Raw genomic sequence first — 18,817 nt, forward strand, 5'->3', positions numbered from 1 at the left:
TACTTAGTTTTCAGGTTTTGTGAAGTTTTGTGTTTTTCATTAAAACCAATTCTTTTGTCAGTGTATTAGGAGTTTTTTCTGGATTTGTATTTGTACAGGCCAAAGTTTTTTGAAGTTATTTGGTTTTCTTCCAACTCTTCCTCTTTAATCTTTTCATTATTTCTGTACTACAGAACAAAATTTAAACCCTAAATAACCGGGGGAATTACCATGGTGTGCTCGTTCGGATTGAAAATTTGTTAACACATTTAACTCATTTAAATGTGTTACATTTTTAATTCTTTGATTTAAAATGTGCAAAATTTACACATTTTAAATTGGAGAAAAAATAGAGTTTAAATGTCTATTTTTTCTACAATCGTTCACTTTGCAGTTTGAAAAGTTAGCATGAGGTACACAGAAGAATCAACAACAGTAATTTAGGAAATCTGTTGTGAAGACTGCTGGGAATGATAAAACCACTGCTGATATATAACCAATAAAATAGTTTATTCCCTACCAAAGTGTTTTTTGTTATTTTAAAATCTTATTACTTTTGTTTCAATGTACCACTTGTTGGTGCAAAAAAAGCACTTTACGCTACAAGGAATAAATTCTTACCAAAAAAATGTGAACAGTGCATAAAAATAAAAAGAATGCATGCAAACTCTAAGCTTGTGACAACTGGGCAGCACTGAATCTGTGCCCTTATAAGTGAGGCCATTTGTAAAAAAAAAAAATTGCCATTGAGAAATGGACTTGGCATTGGACTAATAAAATAAAATTGCCCTGCAAACTGCAACTCGATGCTGCTGTAATACTGGGTCAGGTGGATGTGTCTGCAAAAGAACACCCCGAGGAGGTTATACAGCCTGTTGTTGTCTCTGCACAGTTCAGATTGTCGTGAGGTCTGTGTCTGCACATGCACGCGTTGACTCCAGAGAGGAGGACAGTAATAGTCTGTTAGTTAGCCTGTTGCTCCCCTGCCTGTGTTGTGTGGGCGTCGCCAAGCAGAGCACATTCACGTTCGCGCGAGCTGAAGAAAAACAACTAAACATGTTTCCTCCCACGAATGCTAGCGACACCCGGTTGTTTATTAATCTGATAATGAAACTTGTCAGCTTTAGTTGAAAGTGGGCAAGCTGCTTTAACAGGAAGTTATCCTTATAAAGCAACTTAGCAGGTGATATTAAGCTAACTTCTCAAGTCTTCGTTAACTGCTTTATGCATCTTCTTCCCATGTTTTCAGCAATCTAATAAAAAAAGTACAAAAATAGGACTCTGACGCTCTGCACCAAACAGCGAGCAAAGGTCATCCGGTGAACTAGATGAGGATTTAGGAACCCCTAACAGATCTTATTATTTCACCATCTGTCTTGAGTTCGCTCCATTTTCAAGCACAATCTCTACCGATGAATCTACCCACAACTTACCTCCGGAGTTCTGTTCTGTCTTTGGCACAGACATCAAATAACTTGCTGCAAAGTGGCCCTGGTGCGTTTTTCCTGAGATTTTCCTGCCAGCTGGTTGCACAGACTTTCAGTCATTGCCACATCACACCTGCGGTGAAAACTTGCTCCTTCTTCTGTCAGTTGACAGTTCTCACTATCTTGCTTGATGGCTCAAAGGAAAGTAAGCAGAAAGTTGACTTTAACATCCCTTGCTGCTTCAGTCTTTTCAGAAATCACTCACAGATGGTCTGATCCTTGTTAAATCCAGGCCATACATCTATACATCTCTGCCAAATTCAAGGTTTTTATGACAAACATATTAAATTATTCGCAATTCATCCAAAAAATATATAATGGTGTTATAAACATTTTAAAAATACAAACTTAAACATACCCCAACAACCTTTAAGCCAATGCTTTTCTAAAATACCTTTTAGTTAAAGGTCTGTCAGCATCTTCCTTACACAAGTTCTCCCAGTCTGCAACCACACAAAATGGGATGCATGAAAAGCAACACGCATACTTCCAACATAAGACGGGATTTGAAGTTTCACACGGGATTTTGATACAAAACACATGGCGGGAGAGGAAACTTAAAAGAAAGGGTCACCATTTTTCTCAATAGATTCAGTTCCATTGTAAGCTTTACGATTCCTGATGCCGAATTAAATATTCGAATTTCTAATTGTCCGTAGTTTTCTATGGCAATTTTGCACGTCCACGTTCGCATGTCCTCTGCGCTGTTTGTGACAAATCAGCAGGAGAGAAAATATGCAAACATTTTAGCAAATCTTCCTAAGCTTTTACTACCACTGTGACGGCTGATTGCTTCTGTGCCCCAGCTCTTCACTTTCTCCACTGACACAGATTTGAGTTGTTCCTACTGCATATATCCCTTCTCATATTCTATCTTTGTGTGAGTCTATTTGCTGTTATTATCTGTCAATTTGCTGCTATTGCACAGAAATTACCCCCTTTGTGGGACGATAAAGGACATTTCTATTCTATTCTATTCAAATGCATGTTGGATTCATTATGAACATAGCAAGAAAAGAGAAAGTTTAATCTGAAATAGGATATTGTCAACATTCACCGCAAATTTCTGAAAATAAATAAATAAAATCACAGTTGCTACTCTTGATCTTGCTATATAACCCGCTTTAATCTTTAGATCACACATTTATTATGGCATTAGAATTTATCGTTAAGACCCGGTTCCTTGAAGTCTGCTGGGACTATATTGTGAATCATAACATTTCATAACATCATTAGTGTGTGTTGATGTGTGCGAGTGACCTGATTAAGGGCTGCACAGAGCGAAGTGTAGGAGGTGATACAGTAACACCAGCTGGTCCACATACTGACACACCAGACTGCCAGATAACATGGTGTGTGTGTGTGTGTGTGTGTGTGTGTGTGTGTGTGTGTGTGTGTGTGTGTGTGTGTGTGTGTGTGTGTGTGTGGGTGTGTGTGTGTGTGTGTGTGTGTGCGTGTGTGTGTGTGTGTGGGGGGGGGCTCTTGGAGCCGAATCTTGGTTGCACAGAGATCAGGTACCAGGCTGACGTCATGTCAGTCTGATAATGAGTCTCAGTAACTCGTCAACACAGCCACCTGTCATTATTGTGCTCAGTCATGTGTTCGCCGTGGCCTTCGAGCTGTTCTGATGTTTAATCACACTTTTATTACTCAAACTGATGCCACTAAGATGGAGTTTTTTATTCTGTTTGTGATGGTTTGATTCAGCGTTTGTTTTTCATTTCACTGTCAAAAAGCAGCTGTTTTGTCATCTTCTGATATTTTCTGCAGGCTGATAACTTTTTGAAATTGTCTAAAGAATTTTTTTCAACAAATGGAAATGCCACATGCATTAGCAATCATAATGATGGTCAGTAGTTAGGCTTCTCGTTCCTGGTCCCACTGTCCTTCATGTTTCAGAAGAGTTCCTGTTCCAACACGCATCAGAAATGATTGAATTACCTTCTCTGCAGGTCACTGAGTTCACACTGTTAAACCAGGTGTGTTGAAGGGCAACGGGTTTGGAAGACCAGGGTCGATAAACAGAGTTAGAAGACCTGGACACAGTTTCTAAACTTGAGAAAATACTTTCACTGCTGTGTCTGTTGAAGAAGCAAAGCTTCCTTTTTGGCAGCAGAGCTTTTAAAGAATAACGACAGATCAGATCTCATTTTATTGCTGAATTTATGTAATTCCGGTTTATGATTAGATGAAAGTAATTGCTTTGTTTGCATCAATTTGCTCAGTAATATTCTAAATCTGCTCACATGACAGGGAATTTTTAATGCTAATTAACTACTTGTCACTTTTTAATTTACAAAAGGATAGTGTATGTGCTTGATTGAATAATTTTATGGAAGAACTACAAACGGTTTTAGTGAAAGAGAAAAGTATTTTTTGTGAGGCTGTTTTTTGTTTTTTTTGGGGGGGGGGGGGTTCAAATTACAATATAAATAAATCAAGTGCAAGTGTTCTGGAGAAAGTTCTGATCACATTTGTTTTGCTCAAGATTGAAATGTTTTTTTTCAGCCAGCTATTTATAGGATTAGTAAAAGCACTGTGTAGAATAGTGAACCTATTCTTTCCCCCAATAATGTACTGAAATAACACAGCAATTATTCCATAATCGAACAAACTGAGCAATTTAGTATATTTCAACAATCTCTTAAACTTTTACATTACAAAAACATTTTCAAAAACCTAAACAACTACATAATATCAATAAAAAAATTTATAAGTCTAATAAATAATTAATTACACAACACTCGGTTTTGAACAGTGGGATCTGTTGCTGCTTCTTACAACCTCAGGTTTAATTCCTGCTTCAGACCAGCTGCTTTGTTGGTGTCTGAGGAATCCATGACTCACTCAAAGGAAACTTTATGGGTTTAGTAATTATCAATAGTTTGTTGGCCAAATAAAATGATCTCATAGTCATCACCTGCACCATGTAGAAATGTATTCCTACTGTAAACAGCAGTCAACTGTGTCAAGAAGTAGAATCTTTTGTCGTTGTAGTTTTTACTTTGTGTTGTTTAAAGAGAAGGTTATAAGACAAAGACTCCAAAGCATATTGTTGAACTATTACTATTCGGTAGTAATAGTTACCCACTGATGTCCACAGTTAATGGCCTGCTCATTAAGGCAGGAATAGAAAAATATGAATTTTTTGGTAGCTTCTTTTACTAAAATACGGTGGTATATTGCAGCTGGTTCGTCTGAAAGATATAGTTTACTCCAATATTTTGCGTGTTTAACACTGAGGCTTTTTGTGCATATGCTGAGTAGCTATCAACAAAGCAACAAAATTCTGGGGTAAAAGAAATCTGAGCTCAAACTTCGAATAATTTGATTCTTAAAATAGTCTTTAAATCATACATATGCGGCAAAAAAAAATTCAGAAACTCAAATACAACTTGATTTCATTCTGTATGAATGTATTTTATTTAGTTTTTACCTTTGATATTTTGCTATCATATCAATGTGTAGAAAACCAGTGAACATTTGACTTTATTTTAGAGGCATGAATTGAGAGAAAAGTGCAAATCCGACCACATATTTGCATATTTGTGCTGTATTTATGGATAAAAACAGTGCAAGGTTTATTCTAAAGCGTTATTAAACATTTAAGCTCTACAAGTTGTGCAGTGACGAAAGTCCTTTTCTCGATATCATCAGAGACGAAGCCCAGTTCATTTTTATAAAAGTAAAATGTCAGTTGCACAGCAAGAAAAGTTTTCGCACAAGAAGCAGCATTTTAATGCGTTCCTCAGCTGGTAACAACAACATGTTAGTAATTGAGGGATCCTCAGTTCACCATGTTACTCTTTCCCAAAACCAAAACCTGTTTATATTTGGTCTTTTTCAAAAATGTCAGATTTATAACCAAGTAAAATTTATGCAAATTTTCAACAATGTTGTCTGCAATGTTCACGTTTTATAGATCTTACATTACAGATGATCACATTTCATCCAGATTGTATTGCATAAACTTTTGAATGAAGCTTCCAGTTTTTGCCACTGTGCTCAGTGAGTCGTATCAAAAAGTCCCACTTTTTGACACTCCTTTTTTTCAATGATCAGTTTTGTCCTTGGCATAAAACAAGCCACAGTTTCACTAATCCAATCCGATTTTGCATGTTTGCAGTCTAAAGTCATTTATACTAGAACAAAAAGTCTCACTTCAAAGTCTTTTAGGATCTTAGCTTGCAATAATAAATGATTAGAGTGAAGGAGAACCATAAAACTTCTGTGTATTTTTTTTTACTATCAGTACACAAGTAAGAAATTAGTGCAATAAATAAGGATTTTGGATGTACTTGCTGACAGAATATGATTAATTTATTTATTTACCATATTTTTGATTTTACTGCATGGAACATTTTCTCAAGGGTTTTTTGAAAAAATATATGGAATTTGTTTTTCCTCCATTCTGCTTTTAAACTATTTCAATATTAACAATTGTTTGTTAATATTGAAATAATTAATATTAGATTTAATTTAATCTTTTGTGATGTAATTCTCTGACTTTGACTGAACCAACTTCTTTCTGCTCTGCAGCTGAAGTGCCATCTTCCTACAGTTCTCTGTTGTCTCTCTCTATTGGTCACTTTCGGTTATGTAAACAGAGAAATGTGAGCCCTCCCTCCTCACAGGAGGCGTGGTCAAACAGCAAAACTGTGGTAGTGTGGCAAAGGTGACTGAGCTTGTGTGCGTGAATTTTTATGTTACCAGGCAGACTTTGCGGTCTTTGTTGCTGCTGTCAACTCTTCTCCTCCCCCCTACTCAACCATTTCTCACTGCTGACCCTCCCCCACACACTGGGATGTGGGTTGAAGAGTGAAGTCATGTGGTCCCTTTACGTCCCATCCTCCCTGTACACATGTGAATGATAATCCAAGGGTCTTGGGCGTATACACATATTAACTCTCTCCAATTCTAAGATTGTTTGTGTTCCTCTGTTTTATTCCTTTATATGCGATTTCTTCCATCTTTTCCTGCCTTGAATTTTGTCATTAATCCTCCTTTCAAAACTCCTTAACTGTCACGAGGACACTGGTGTCCTAATGGAGTCATTATGAAACAGGTAGGAGTTTTAGGGGTAAGGGTTTAATCTTTGCATGCGCAGGAAAAACCAAGAGCCAAAGGGTTCAATGACCCACCCTGTAAGTTTGCTGCTCTCCCTACAGGGTAATTCTTTTATGCTTAATATATTTTAGGAATAAATAGGTCTTTATTTACAGAAATAAAATAGTCCACAGCATTTAAAAAAAAAATAAGTCAAAAAACAAATCATCAAGTGAAAAGGACAAACACATCCATCAAAAAGCAGACAGTTATTGCAATATTTAAAAAAGCTTGAGGTATATATTGAGTCGCTATATGTTACAGAGCTCTTAGTATTATTTGACACATTCACACGGCACATACATTTATACATGTAGCTCCTCAGTAAAGCATGAACAGTTGGGGTGCTCCGCATAACAAACATTTAATTTGCAGATGTGATTCTTGGAAGTTGAAAATGGGATAATATATACATTTTGATGCTGTGTCCGTTACTTATTCACTCATAGGCTACGTTTACACGAGACTGCTGTCTGGAAACTGTTGGTATTTTCAGATGCTGATTGGGGAAAAGTTCCATGTTTAGATAAAACCACCAGGACATCTTGAATCTGCTGTAGTTGTCATGCCAGGCCACTACATGGTGCTGTGAGCTTAGCATGTTGTTAAAATGTGCATATGCTTTTGGCCCCTAAGACTCCCTTATACTCATGAATACTGTGCATATTTAGTGAGTTGTGCAGACACCTCACACACTGAATGGTTGAGACTTCATAGTGTAGCATACCAATATCTTCCTTGTGACACATTCCTTCATTTCCAACAATCAGAAATGATACTAGCAATTTTTATGAGATAGCTGGGCGCAAAGCCTCATGTTTTTTCCACTAGGCCACCTGTTAGTGTTGCAGAGTGGCATCCTGGGGGATTGTCAAACTTATCAACTCAGTGTCATATATGTGTCTGCATTTAGTCGGCTTTAATTATGTGTGGATCCTTTGCGAGGTGAGATATGTTTGACCTTTAGTCTGCACCTCACCAACTTCCACCTTATTTTAGAAAACAGTTACCTGACTCCAGTGAACCAAGGTCTCATGTAAAACACACACGTATTCCTTATCAGAGCAAGTTAAGTAGCACATCCAGTACAAAGCTGTCTGCCATTGTTTTTGTTGTTATATGCGAGTACAATAAACCCTGCAGCCGTGCATTCTGTGCATTTGCGCTTTCACACTAGTGAAGTACTTCACAACTCCCCAGGGTGGATCACTCTGAGGCCTGGCTTCAAAAAGTGCCAGTGTCAGAGAATCTTCTGAGATACTTTCCTATAGTTGGTCCCATAAGGCTTTCTCATGCCAACATAAAAGACAATCTCTTCCTACAACAAAGTAAAATAGTGTTTTTTTTAAAGCCGTACACTTTTTCTCACGTTGATCAATGCTTTTTTATGAATCGGATTTTGACATTTACGTGGTACAAACGTTTGCAGTAAATGTGGTGTTTATGATGTGTTTATGACAGTTTATGATGTGTTATACTGTCTTCTGAAGCCAAAAGCTAATTTTCCAATAGCTGGGCTGACCACAAAAGTGGTTTGCTCCTGTTGCTCAATCTTCCTTTGTGTCTTTTCTCCGTGTTACTCTTTATTGATTCCTTCTTGCTATATACTTGTTGTTTTGTGTTTGCCTAGTGAGGATAGTTCTAAATGCCAGTGTTTGTATTAGTATTGTTGCTGACCATGTCACTCCTTCATGGCCACGTTGAACTCATCTTCTGATGACTACTGCCAGGTCAAATAAATCTTCTCTAACTGATTTCTATTAAACAACAACAAGTTCCCTGTATGATAATGGCCTCCAGAATCACCAGATCTCAATCCAACAGAGCACATTTTGGATTTACTGAATTGGGAATTTGAGATTTGCATTGGAGGTATTCACCCAACAAAAATGCAGAACCTGTGACATGCAATCTTATTTCAGTATAGACCAGCAGACTCAAACTGCCTTTCTTTAGGGCCAGAGTCGTGCAACTTTTAGATGTGTCTCTTGCCCTACCTGTTAGAAATAAATGATAAATGGTGAAACTGCCTCACTAGGATGCAGTCAAGCTCTACAGAGCTGTGCTAATGAGTTGATATTGGAGCCAGGTGTGTTGAAGCAGAAAGACATCAAAAGTCACTTGAGGACTAGAGTTTGAGACCACTGGTAAAGACCCACATCTCTGACCAATGTTTTCAACACCTCTGCCACAGGAATATGTGTTCCAACTTGGTATTATACTTAAGAAAGTGGCCATTAATTGTACGTTTCTTGACTGCAGGTATTTTCTCCTCCTTCACTTTAAAGTCTTTCCTGCAGAAGCCTGTAAAATGTTTCATATATGATTGCCATCTTAAAGGTTTCAAGATAAATAGGCTTCAGGAAACCTTCATGGTTGTTGTTGTTTTGCATTCATCTGCTCCTCCTCTTGCATCCTTGTCAATCCTCTCACCCTCCATCCTCCTCTTCATCTGTCCATCTCGTCCTGATTGAACCCGTTACCTCTGTTACCTAAGGCAGCCTCTGTGGGGTGGGCGTGGCTTGCTGGCGTCACATCGGCTTCTGTGTCAGTTGGTTAAAAAAAGGGGGGGGAGGGGAAGAAGAGGAGGCGGACAGGAAAGGCAGCGCCACTGGAGGCGTGGGGGGAGCTCCTACACTCGCCCGGCTGAGGCCCTTTTCAGCGACTCATTGTTTTGTAATTGTCCCATTGACACTGCGTCCTCGCCGGTTAAACTGCGAAACGAGGCTGGAGGTTGGGACGCTCACAAACTCTGACACACTTGCCCAGCGAGGGAATGTGTTGGCTGTTAAAAGATGGAGCAAACACCAACTGGAGTTAGTTTTTAAAGTGGAACATGGATCTCTCAGCACAGTAGGAGACAACAACAAAAAAGTTTCAGCCACATGACATGGGTGAGTAGCTGGAGTTTCTTTTGAGTGACTGAGTGTATGTCAGCTCTTCTAGTTGGCTGAAAGTTGCTTCCACACTTTTCCCCCACCCCACCTCTGACATCTTTAAGTTCATATTTCTGCCATGTGTATTTTTATCAGACACAAGGCAGGGGGAGATCTCTCATACTGACCTACATGTGGTGCAGTGCAATTCTGGTAGAGCACAGCTCTCTCGTTTCATAAGGCATATTATGAAATAGAAGCAGAAGTTGTCCTTGTTATCCAAATAAAATTCTAGTTTACAAAAAAGTCTTAAAATCTCATTTGACTGGATGCAAATTGTCATTGTTTTCATCATAAACTGTTGTAAAAGTGAGTTGCTCAATTTTACTATCGTCTTTGTAAGTAGTTTTTGGATTACAAATAGCTGTGATGAAGCATTTAATCACAGATTGCATCTTTTCTGAAAGGTTTATAACAGCATTCACTTCCCTCTGTGTATTATTGTTACAAATCTGATTGAATAAGCCTACAAATTGAATAAAGTAGCTTCTAGTCTCACATTAGTTCCTAGAGATTAAGGTCAAGTTGTTACTTGGCAGTACTGACTTGATATATTATTCTTTACAAAAAAATGTTAATTGATTTTGTGAGTCATGCCCTCATCAAGCCACAATTTAAAAGGGATTTATTTCACTGATCAGATTTCAGTTTATTTGGTCATTAAAGCTACTACCGACTTTTGTGTACAGAAAATAAAACTCAATTAAAATATGTAAAATACAGTTTCTTATCTTCAACACATCATGGACTCATTTTAAGCGATAAAAGACATTAAGAAAAAAGGCGTTTGATAAAAGATGGCGGGAGCAGCCACTGTATTTGCTGCACTATGATTTGGAGGTGAGTTATGGTTTAACATTTTTTATAGTTTAGTTTATTATTATTTTTTATAGTTAACATTTTTTACTGAATAAACATAACCACATACAATAAACATGTATAAAAATGACCTTTACATATAGTAATAAACATTTCCACATATCACCTCCATATCACTCTCCCCTCCGTTCTTACGTCTCCCCGCTTTCTGATTGGCTACCTGTCACATTCAACAGGCTGCGTTCTCGCTCCCAGTCAGGGAAAACCCCACAAGCTGCAATAATCAGGCCAAGACAATGTTGAATATTCAACCCACCACACACTGCAGGACGTTGTAAGATTGTCGTAAAGGGAAAATCGGGGCAAAAGAAAAAGGTTTTAGTGGGGACACCAACGTAAAAGCATTATCTGACGGTACCCCCCCCCCCCCCCCCCAATCCCCACCCTCGGGCCACAGCAAAATTGCCAAGTCTTGACCAGTCTGTGGTAATAAAAAGGTTGGGGACCACTGCTTTAGGCAACTTGGCCTTTAAATGAGTCATGTTAGCTTGACTAAAGCTGTGTCAGTGTCTTATTACCTTTCATTTTCCAGCCTACGTGAGTATTGCAAGGTATTTGTTTGTTGGTATTTCCAGAAACCTTGACCCAGATTTTTGCAACCATATTTCTTCTCATTCGTATTACACAACATAGCTGACAAAGAAGTTGACTCTCTTAAGGTTGTGTGCGCAACCACTATATCGCTTACTTCAAAGAAAGAAACTACCTAGATGTTCTAACACTGTTGAACAGTGAATGTAATTGTTACCAGCATGTTTTTATATGCAAAATATTAAAGTTTTGTGTTTTATGTCTTGCTACGGCTGAGAAACCTCAAGAATGTGTACATTAACAGGATGACTGTAAGTGACTGCTTCCGCACATGCTCTGCTATCCTACGTGTGTTCATGGGGGCGTGTATTTCATTTTTTCTTTCGTTTGGAATAGGGGGAAGGCAGAAAGTGACACTCAGAACCCTCCCATAGACATACCCCCTGAATGGGGCCCCAGCTCCAGCATGCAGGGTTATGTAAGCTTTCATCTGCCATCCCTCCTGCCTTCCCCTGCTTTACATTGGTGTTGTTATTGAGTGGAGAGGAACACACGGAGCGGTCAGCAAGAGCAGTCAGTCACTCACCGAAGCTGCCGATTTAAAAACCAGCTGCATATTAAATTTAGGCTGAGAGGAGGGTGATAAACCTCCTCCTTTGATTTCCAGTTCACAAAACAGAAGGTGATTCCAGTGTGACAGAAAGGCAGAGAAGTCGAGCTCTTATCTTTCCGCAGTAATCATGCTGCTTCTGGATGAATCCGAGTCTTTTTCAGGTAGGTGACATTACTTACTTCACGTTTTAGCAGAACTGGTGCTGCAATGAGCGTAGAGCCCGGAGGAAAATCTGTTGAAAGTTTTGCATGCAAGATAAGTGAAAAGATCTTGCACAAAACACCAGAAACAGGATTTGAGGTTAGATTATGAGAAGCGCAAGAAAAGGGATTCAGAGATGATTCACAGCCAGTTGCTTATTTGAAAGATAATGATCGGTGCTGGTGTGGTGCAGTGCTTCTCTATGCGACATCCTGTTTGCAGAATAACAGCATGGACTGAAGGCAAAACAGGGCAATGAATGTAGAAAACGATAGACCTTCCATAGTGAAAAGGACCCAAAACAGGGATATTTCTATAAGTTTAGAAGAAAACAGGAGGTCCTTCACTGCTGGACTGTTAAGTTACTTAACATTGTTGTGTAACAGCAGATTCGTACCGACCAAAGCAAGCATGGTCTGTCTTCTCATGTGTCTACCAAACCTCTTTACTTTCAACTTGTCTGTAGACCCATCCGTCCCTCTCGGATGTTATTCCTCATTTTGTCTCGTTTTTTTCCCACTTTTTGCGTTTTTTGCCGGTCTCTTCGACTCACGTACGCAGCCTGTTCCTCCTGTTGTCGTCCAGGTCCCGCCTTCCCATTGGCTGCTCGTATCATTACCTAAACCCCGGCTTGTGTCTGATTGGTGGAGCCGTGCGGGCTTGAGCCATGCTCGAAGTGTGAGCATGTGGAAGCAGGAAAACATATGGTTCAGCAGAGCACTGGGTTATGGGGGTAAACGTGACAGGCATAAAGGAAGGACGGCTCAGCATGAGAGGGTGCTGTTCAGCTGAATAAATGTTGAATACTGAAAGAGCTTGTGAGTTCTGAAAATGTTGTTCGATTAGTTTAACAAGTTGAACTTTATTTTGCCTTCTTTGACTTTAACTGTAAAACAAAAAGACATCACTACAGTTACCCCGAGGTAAATCATAAATTTGTTTTCTTGTTTTGCAATGCATTTCAGAAATGCACTTTTAATATCAACTTCAACATAAACCATGTCTTGTTTTTACTAGCAACTTAACAAATGTGGAATAATATGTACAAGTTAGCTTCAATCCTTAAATCAACCTGTTGTCCTTTTCTTAACTGTAAATATTGTTGTTGTAGTCTTTCTGGTTTTAATCTTTTCATTTATACATGTTATTTAGATTCATATTGATCAGAAATATTTTGAGCAGCATTATTTGTAATGTATTGATTTGCCAATATAGAATTAACTGACTGATTTCTCTATAATAAAATATTTTTCCAGCCTTCCTGCCCTAATTGTAGAGTAAACATTGTATTCAGAGAAAAGATGCTGTAAAACTGGATTTGACGTTTGTTATGGATTTGCACAGTTAGGTTAGATAGCATTACTTAAACAGCAGGGTCTGTGTACCTCATAGAGTGTAAATCCTTACCTTAACTCACATTTCCAAAAGGCTGTCAACATTTCAAAATCCAGTATGCTCAGTGATAGAGGCTGAAAAGCTCAAAAGGATAAAACGGAGCAATAGTTCTGTATTATGCTCAAGATTCCTATTGAAAGTCTTGCTCTCTCTTGTTTTCTTGCAGCCTAAAAGCCATGCAGTAGAAAATAAAATGCTTTTCATCCCTTTTTTACTTTTTTTAACATAACGTAACACATACCTGTAACACACATCTCAGAAAGAAAGGCTAAGTTTCTGTCAGTTCTTTTGTGAACAGTATATTAGAAACATGGCTAAAAGTAACAGTATATGTTTTTCTCTTGGCTAGATTTATGGAACGTTATGTTAATAGATTCCTCTTTATTTGAATGGATTTCATTCTGGATGTTCTTTAAAACATTGCCATAACTTAAAAAAGGATGTACGTTGATCGTCTATGGAGAAATTACAAGTGTCCACATGTCCATATGTCCTTACTTATTGAGATTTCATTTGGTAGTCTTCGGCGAGCTGGAGCATTTGATGATTCATTACTGAAATGAGTCATGACGAGCAGCGATAAGGACTAAAGAACACTCATTTCTCCTCCTAATTCATTGTGCTGAGTATGCGGGCGTGGGTGTGTGTGTGTGTGTTTCCTACCCCTGTGTGAGTACAGTCTGTCTGTTAGTGAGGAGATACTTGGTGAAGAAAATAGAAAAGTGGACCTTGGTGGTACAAAATGAGGAGAGAGGCTTGACAAACTAGAGATTGCTTGTTCTGTTCTGACAATCTGAGAGTCCAAAGTTACACAACAATTTTGAATATTGTCTTTATAAGTGAAGGGTGTTTTTGTCACAGTGACCTCTTGTACTATTATACGTTTTTTCCAACTTGTATCTTATTTGTTGTGCTTTGGGTGGAGTTTTTCCCTGACAATGCTCCAGCTCCAGTAGTTTTAGTTAGTTTAATATCTAAACCTTTGCTTGTTATAAAAATTAATATTCTGAGTCATCCGGCTGAGTCATCGGCTGTGGGAGCCCTAATGTGCTGAATCATCCTTTGCTGTTACTCAGCAAACCGGGTTGAATCTGACTGGACAGTTTGTCTTCCTGAAAATGTCCAGAAGGTTCTAGGTGCTGACCACCACTCAGGAAAATCAGGTGGGGAACAATCATCTTTGAAAGAGCTTCTGTTGGTAATTCTGTTGGTTTTTCTTTACCTTAATTTGAGTTGGTATGGGTAGAGAAAAATCCACATCTTAGTATGTAATAAACTCAGACAGATGTGGAATTTTTTGATCTAAAATAGCGCCATGTGTTCTGACACAAGTTTCCGCAAAATGTTTAAGAGATCTGTTTCTTAGTAGGTGGGATTTCGCAGAAGTATTTTACAGGGGCTGAAGGTAGACGCTGTCTGCCAAAGAACATTACGCAACAGGCTATAGTTTGTCCAGCACGCCGACAGCCAGCACTGGCTTCCAGCATGCGTCCTCTCCGCCTCTATCCTCCTCGTCCGATCACTCTCCTCCTCCTCCTTCTTGGCAGCGTTGACACACTGGCCTACAAACTATCCTGTTCTACCTCACCTCACCCCTCTGCTGCTGTTGCTTATTGTATTATCTCCTTATCTTCTATCTCTCTTTATTCTTTGCCATATTTTCCTCCTATTGGTGGTTTCTTTGACACACGTTTCCTGCGGGAGCGTTTCATAACTCACCTGCCTCACTCTAATAAAGCAGCCCTAATAACTAATTCAGGGCAGTCTCTTATATAAGAGATGTGTGTGTGTGTTAATGCGTGCGGGGGGAAGTGTGCGTGTGTGGGCGTGTGCATTTGGGTGTTGGTTTGGGTGTATTTGTGTCTTATTTGCTTTGTAAAATTTAGATTTTTCATGTAATAGCTAGTTGAATCTTCTGTTGAATCTGCATTTTAAATGTTAAAATATGCAAAGAGTAGTTTATTTCAGTTGAAACCAGATATTTACATACACTGTACAAAAAGAGACATGACCTTTTATTCTCACTATGACATTAAATCAGGATAAACGTTTCTTGTTGCAAGAGTACTAAGATTATTTCTTTTAGCCAAATGCTAAAATAATTAGATTTTTTAAAGACAAATTTTAATTTTCTTCAAATTTAGATGTTTTCACACATTTTTGAAGCATTTGGTAGAAATGCCTTTTAAACTATTTGACTTTGGTCGTGTATACACGAAGAAACACCCATTGAATCAGCAATTTTTATGTCTGAGAGAGTCATTGGGACTGTTTAAAGATAAACAACCTCTGTCTCTTTCTCTATCAAGTCAATTTACTATTGATCAATTTATCTGTTGTTTTGTGTTTGCTCTCCCGTCTATCTCCTCGTCATCCATACATTGTGTTGGATTTACTCTTAAGCCTGTGTGAGGCTTCAGAGCAGTCGCTAAAGTATGAGAACAGCTTTCCAAACAGCCGGATTGAGGCGTAAAAATCCCGAAATCGACAGGGTGTGCAGAGAAACACTCGTAACTGCGTTTGTACGTTTGTTCTTAAAACATCACGGCGCTCGTCTTGTCAGTGCGTCCTGGATGTTTGTGACGTGCTGCATCTTTGTGAGTGTGTACGCGCTCAGGACGTGAGATTTGTGTGAACATGCTGGTTGTGTAACAGCCAGAGGCAGCAGTTATATAAGCGTCCGCTCTTGCCCGACCGGCCTCAGCAGTGGTGGCCTGTCTTTTTAGGAAGCAGCTCTCTTCTTAAGTGAGACTGAAACCTTATGCCGGCCGGTGTGACAGCGACAGTAATTGGGGTTTTAAGAAATCAGGTTGTAGTCAGGACACCTCAGGCTGGAAGTTTTGTACACTGCATACCTTTCATCATATTCCAAACTACTGACCTGATTTAACTCAATCAGTTTTTAATATCCGCACTCTTTCATCAGTGCTGCTGGTTGGTGTCATATCAGATAAAGCTTCCTGTTATCTGGGATTTTTTCCACCACAGCGCACTTTGTCCAGAAAGTGAGCTTAATCTAAAGAAAAGATGAATAAAAGATGTCACTGGGATGAGTTGTTGCTGCATCTCTTTGGAGGAAGCAAGCCTTTTTCAAGTTTGGGCAAAAGCTGGGGTGGTTTAAGAGAGTAAAAAACCTGACAGCAAATGTTCCATTTTTTTTTATTGCGTTTTCTTTTAAACTTCTTGCCATCATTTGTTTTTAACAGGATAATATTTGCCATCACTTGTGCACTCAACATTAGTTAATGACAATTATGAACTCAAATCGAAAGCCACACTGTGCCACATTAAAAAAGCTTATTTCACTTGAAGGTAATAGGACCTGTGCAAAATGAGAGCAGCCTGCTGGGTTGCTTCATGGATTTTTAAGTTTATTTGAATTTGCTACATTTACTTTTGTCTCTGAAATACTAGCTTCTTTCTTGTAGATTTTACTTGGTCTTATCAACAGTTAGTTTCTTTTCTTTTTTCCTTTATGATGATCCACAAGATCTCAGTGAAAATGTACACATTGGGCCAATATGCCTAATAACAACATAAATTTTTGGACTTCAGATGGGATTGTCCATAATGATCTCCTGTTGATTGCCTGTTAGATGCATGGAAATTCAGAGTAAAATGTGAACTCGTATGGATCCTCGGTGTGTTGTGCAATTAGAACTGATTTTCCTAATACTTATTTGAGATCACGCTGAGACCTAGATGGGGTTCCCAGCTGCTTTTGCCTATATGGGTTGCATTCAGCCGACACAAGTGGGTGCCATAACAGAAGCCCGCTGTGACACTAGTTCCGCATTTAGCCGGAGCAAACTTTTTAATTTGCCCACATACACGTTGCCTGCAACGTGTAAAATCCTGCGAGTAAACCCACCTGAGTTGGGTCACTTGATCAACTCTGGTTTACGAGTCCAAATCCCTTTGACCCTGAAGAGTATTACCCTATAAGCACGCACTGCAAGGGGATGAGGAAGAGATTCACCTAGCTTCTCACTGGCTTCATCTGACTGTCGAATTCAGCGTTCTCCAAGTCTATGTAAAAATGTATAGATAATAGACACATTCATGGTCCTTTTTTTTGTGTAAAGACCATGAATTTAGTTTTTTTTTACTGGTAATCTCATGCCTACTTGAGATTGCATTCTTGCAAAAAGATATCATATTTGGTGTGCTATAGATAGACCTCTGATATATTTTCAGCTTCAATTGAAGCAGATGTGGTGTTGGGACTGTTAATTTCAGCTACTGTCTGTCTGAACAGAAGAACATCAGTTGAAGCTGGGTCAGATTTTGGGCCTTTACTGTCTTCGTTGAATCAGTTGTTAGAAGAGAAAAAAGAATGTGAATAAGATTTTTGAAAGCTGTGTGTGATAGTGACGGGTCAACGCAAACTTCTGCTTAATCCTAGATTTCCGCTTGCGTGTATTGTTCTTAATAAATATAAATCTTCCAGTGTGAATGGTGTACTGTATTAAAATCAGCTGAATTCAGTGAACAACCCTTAAAAGTCACTACAAAAATAAGTAGAGAGTTAAATCATTTTAATTTCTTCCTACATTTTGGTCATCTCATAATGACTTTGTGCACCTTTTCGAAAAGTTTTTGGAGATGGACGTTATTTATTTATTTATTTTTAATGTAACCTTACAAACTGTATAATGATAAGGCCTTAAAGTGGTCCATAAAGCTATCAGATGTGCAGTTTTCTCTTTTAATATTCTGACTTATTATTAAGTTATTTTGCTTCTTACTCTTTAATTGTCCAACAAGCTGCCCTCTCTCTGCTGCATTTCATAATCCTGACGTTTCACAATTCCCACCCATGTTTTCCAAAACAGGTTAAAAAACTATCATGACACAGTGGTAGTAGAAGGGCACAGAATGTACTGTACATGTTTGTCTTCTTAAGTACATCAAGCTAAGACTCAGACAGAGTCTCTTTAATGTCTTAACCCTTACTTTGATTGCAGAAATAGACAAACTATTTCAGGACTTTATTTCATTGACATCTTTATCCCTCTCATTCCTGCATGTTTTCCAGAATCTTCCATCAGAGTTGAATAACTAGTTTGTTCTCAGTGTGTGTGTGTGTGACGTGAAGGATTCTCCACAGTTATATGCTGTCATCTGTGATCTGCTTATGTAGACGACAGCCGGAGGGTATTGGGGCACGACAAACAGAATGCCCATTTCAACTCCTCTCTTTTTTTATTAATTTAATTTCCCCCCTCTTTGTTACTTAACAACATTTGAGATGTTGGCGAATGAAAAAAGAGATTGCAGAAGCAGGAAAGTGTCAACGACAAACAGGATTTGCTAGTGAAGCGAGACGGATAATGAGATGTCTGAAACCGAGAAAAAAAGTGGGACCTTGGGTAAATGATTTGCACACTTTGTCTCACCACCGATGAGTCTGCAGAAAGTTAAATAAGGCCAAGTGCTCAGGGTCTCAGTTTAGACGTCAATCCTCAGCTGCCTGACTTCATGTTTTATAGATGCAAACTCAGAAACGTTCAAGCAAGAAATGCTAGAATGTCCTGAACTTCCATGAAGATAACGGCTTTCAGAAAAACAGTTGGGAGACAAGGGATTATTTTTTGTCCTGTCTGCATTTAACGAGCCAGCTCCAGAAAATTTTATAATGTCACTTCATAGATTTTTACAGCTCATTTGAGCTTAAGTACAAGACATTT

At 38.7% G+C, this 18,817-nt stretch overlaps 1 protein-coding gene across 5 annotated transcripts in view; it reads left to right on the forward strand.

The window, feature by feature from the left end:
* Nucleotides 1-18,817, forward strand: part of LOC114141555 (helicase ARIP4-like) — a 58,333-nt gene that overhangs the window by 16,157 nt on the left and 23,359 nt on the right. The window contains exon 1 of one of the 5 annotated variants that reach the window (XM_028012175.1): nt 9,326-9,466. The exons of 3 other annotated variants lie outside the window; for them this stretch is intronic. In XM_028012175.1, coding sequence (XP_027867976.1) covers nt 9,463-9,466 — 4 coding nt within the window. In that variant the 5' untranslated portion in view covers nt 9,326-9,462. Of the gene's footprint in view, nt 1-9,325; nt 9,467-11,425; nt 11,693-18,817 lie in introns of those variants that run through there. One more of the 5 variants, XM_028012158.1, reaches the window with a different exon arrangement.

The sequence above is a fragment of the Xiphophorus couchianus genome, chromosome 1, assembly GCF_001444195.1.
Source record: "Xiphophorus couchianus chromosome 1, X_couchianus-1.0, whole genome shotgun sequence".
Lineage (NCBI taxonomy): Eukaryota > Metazoa > Chordata > Actinopteri > Cyprinodontiformes > Poeciliidae > Xiphophorus > Xiphophorus couchianus.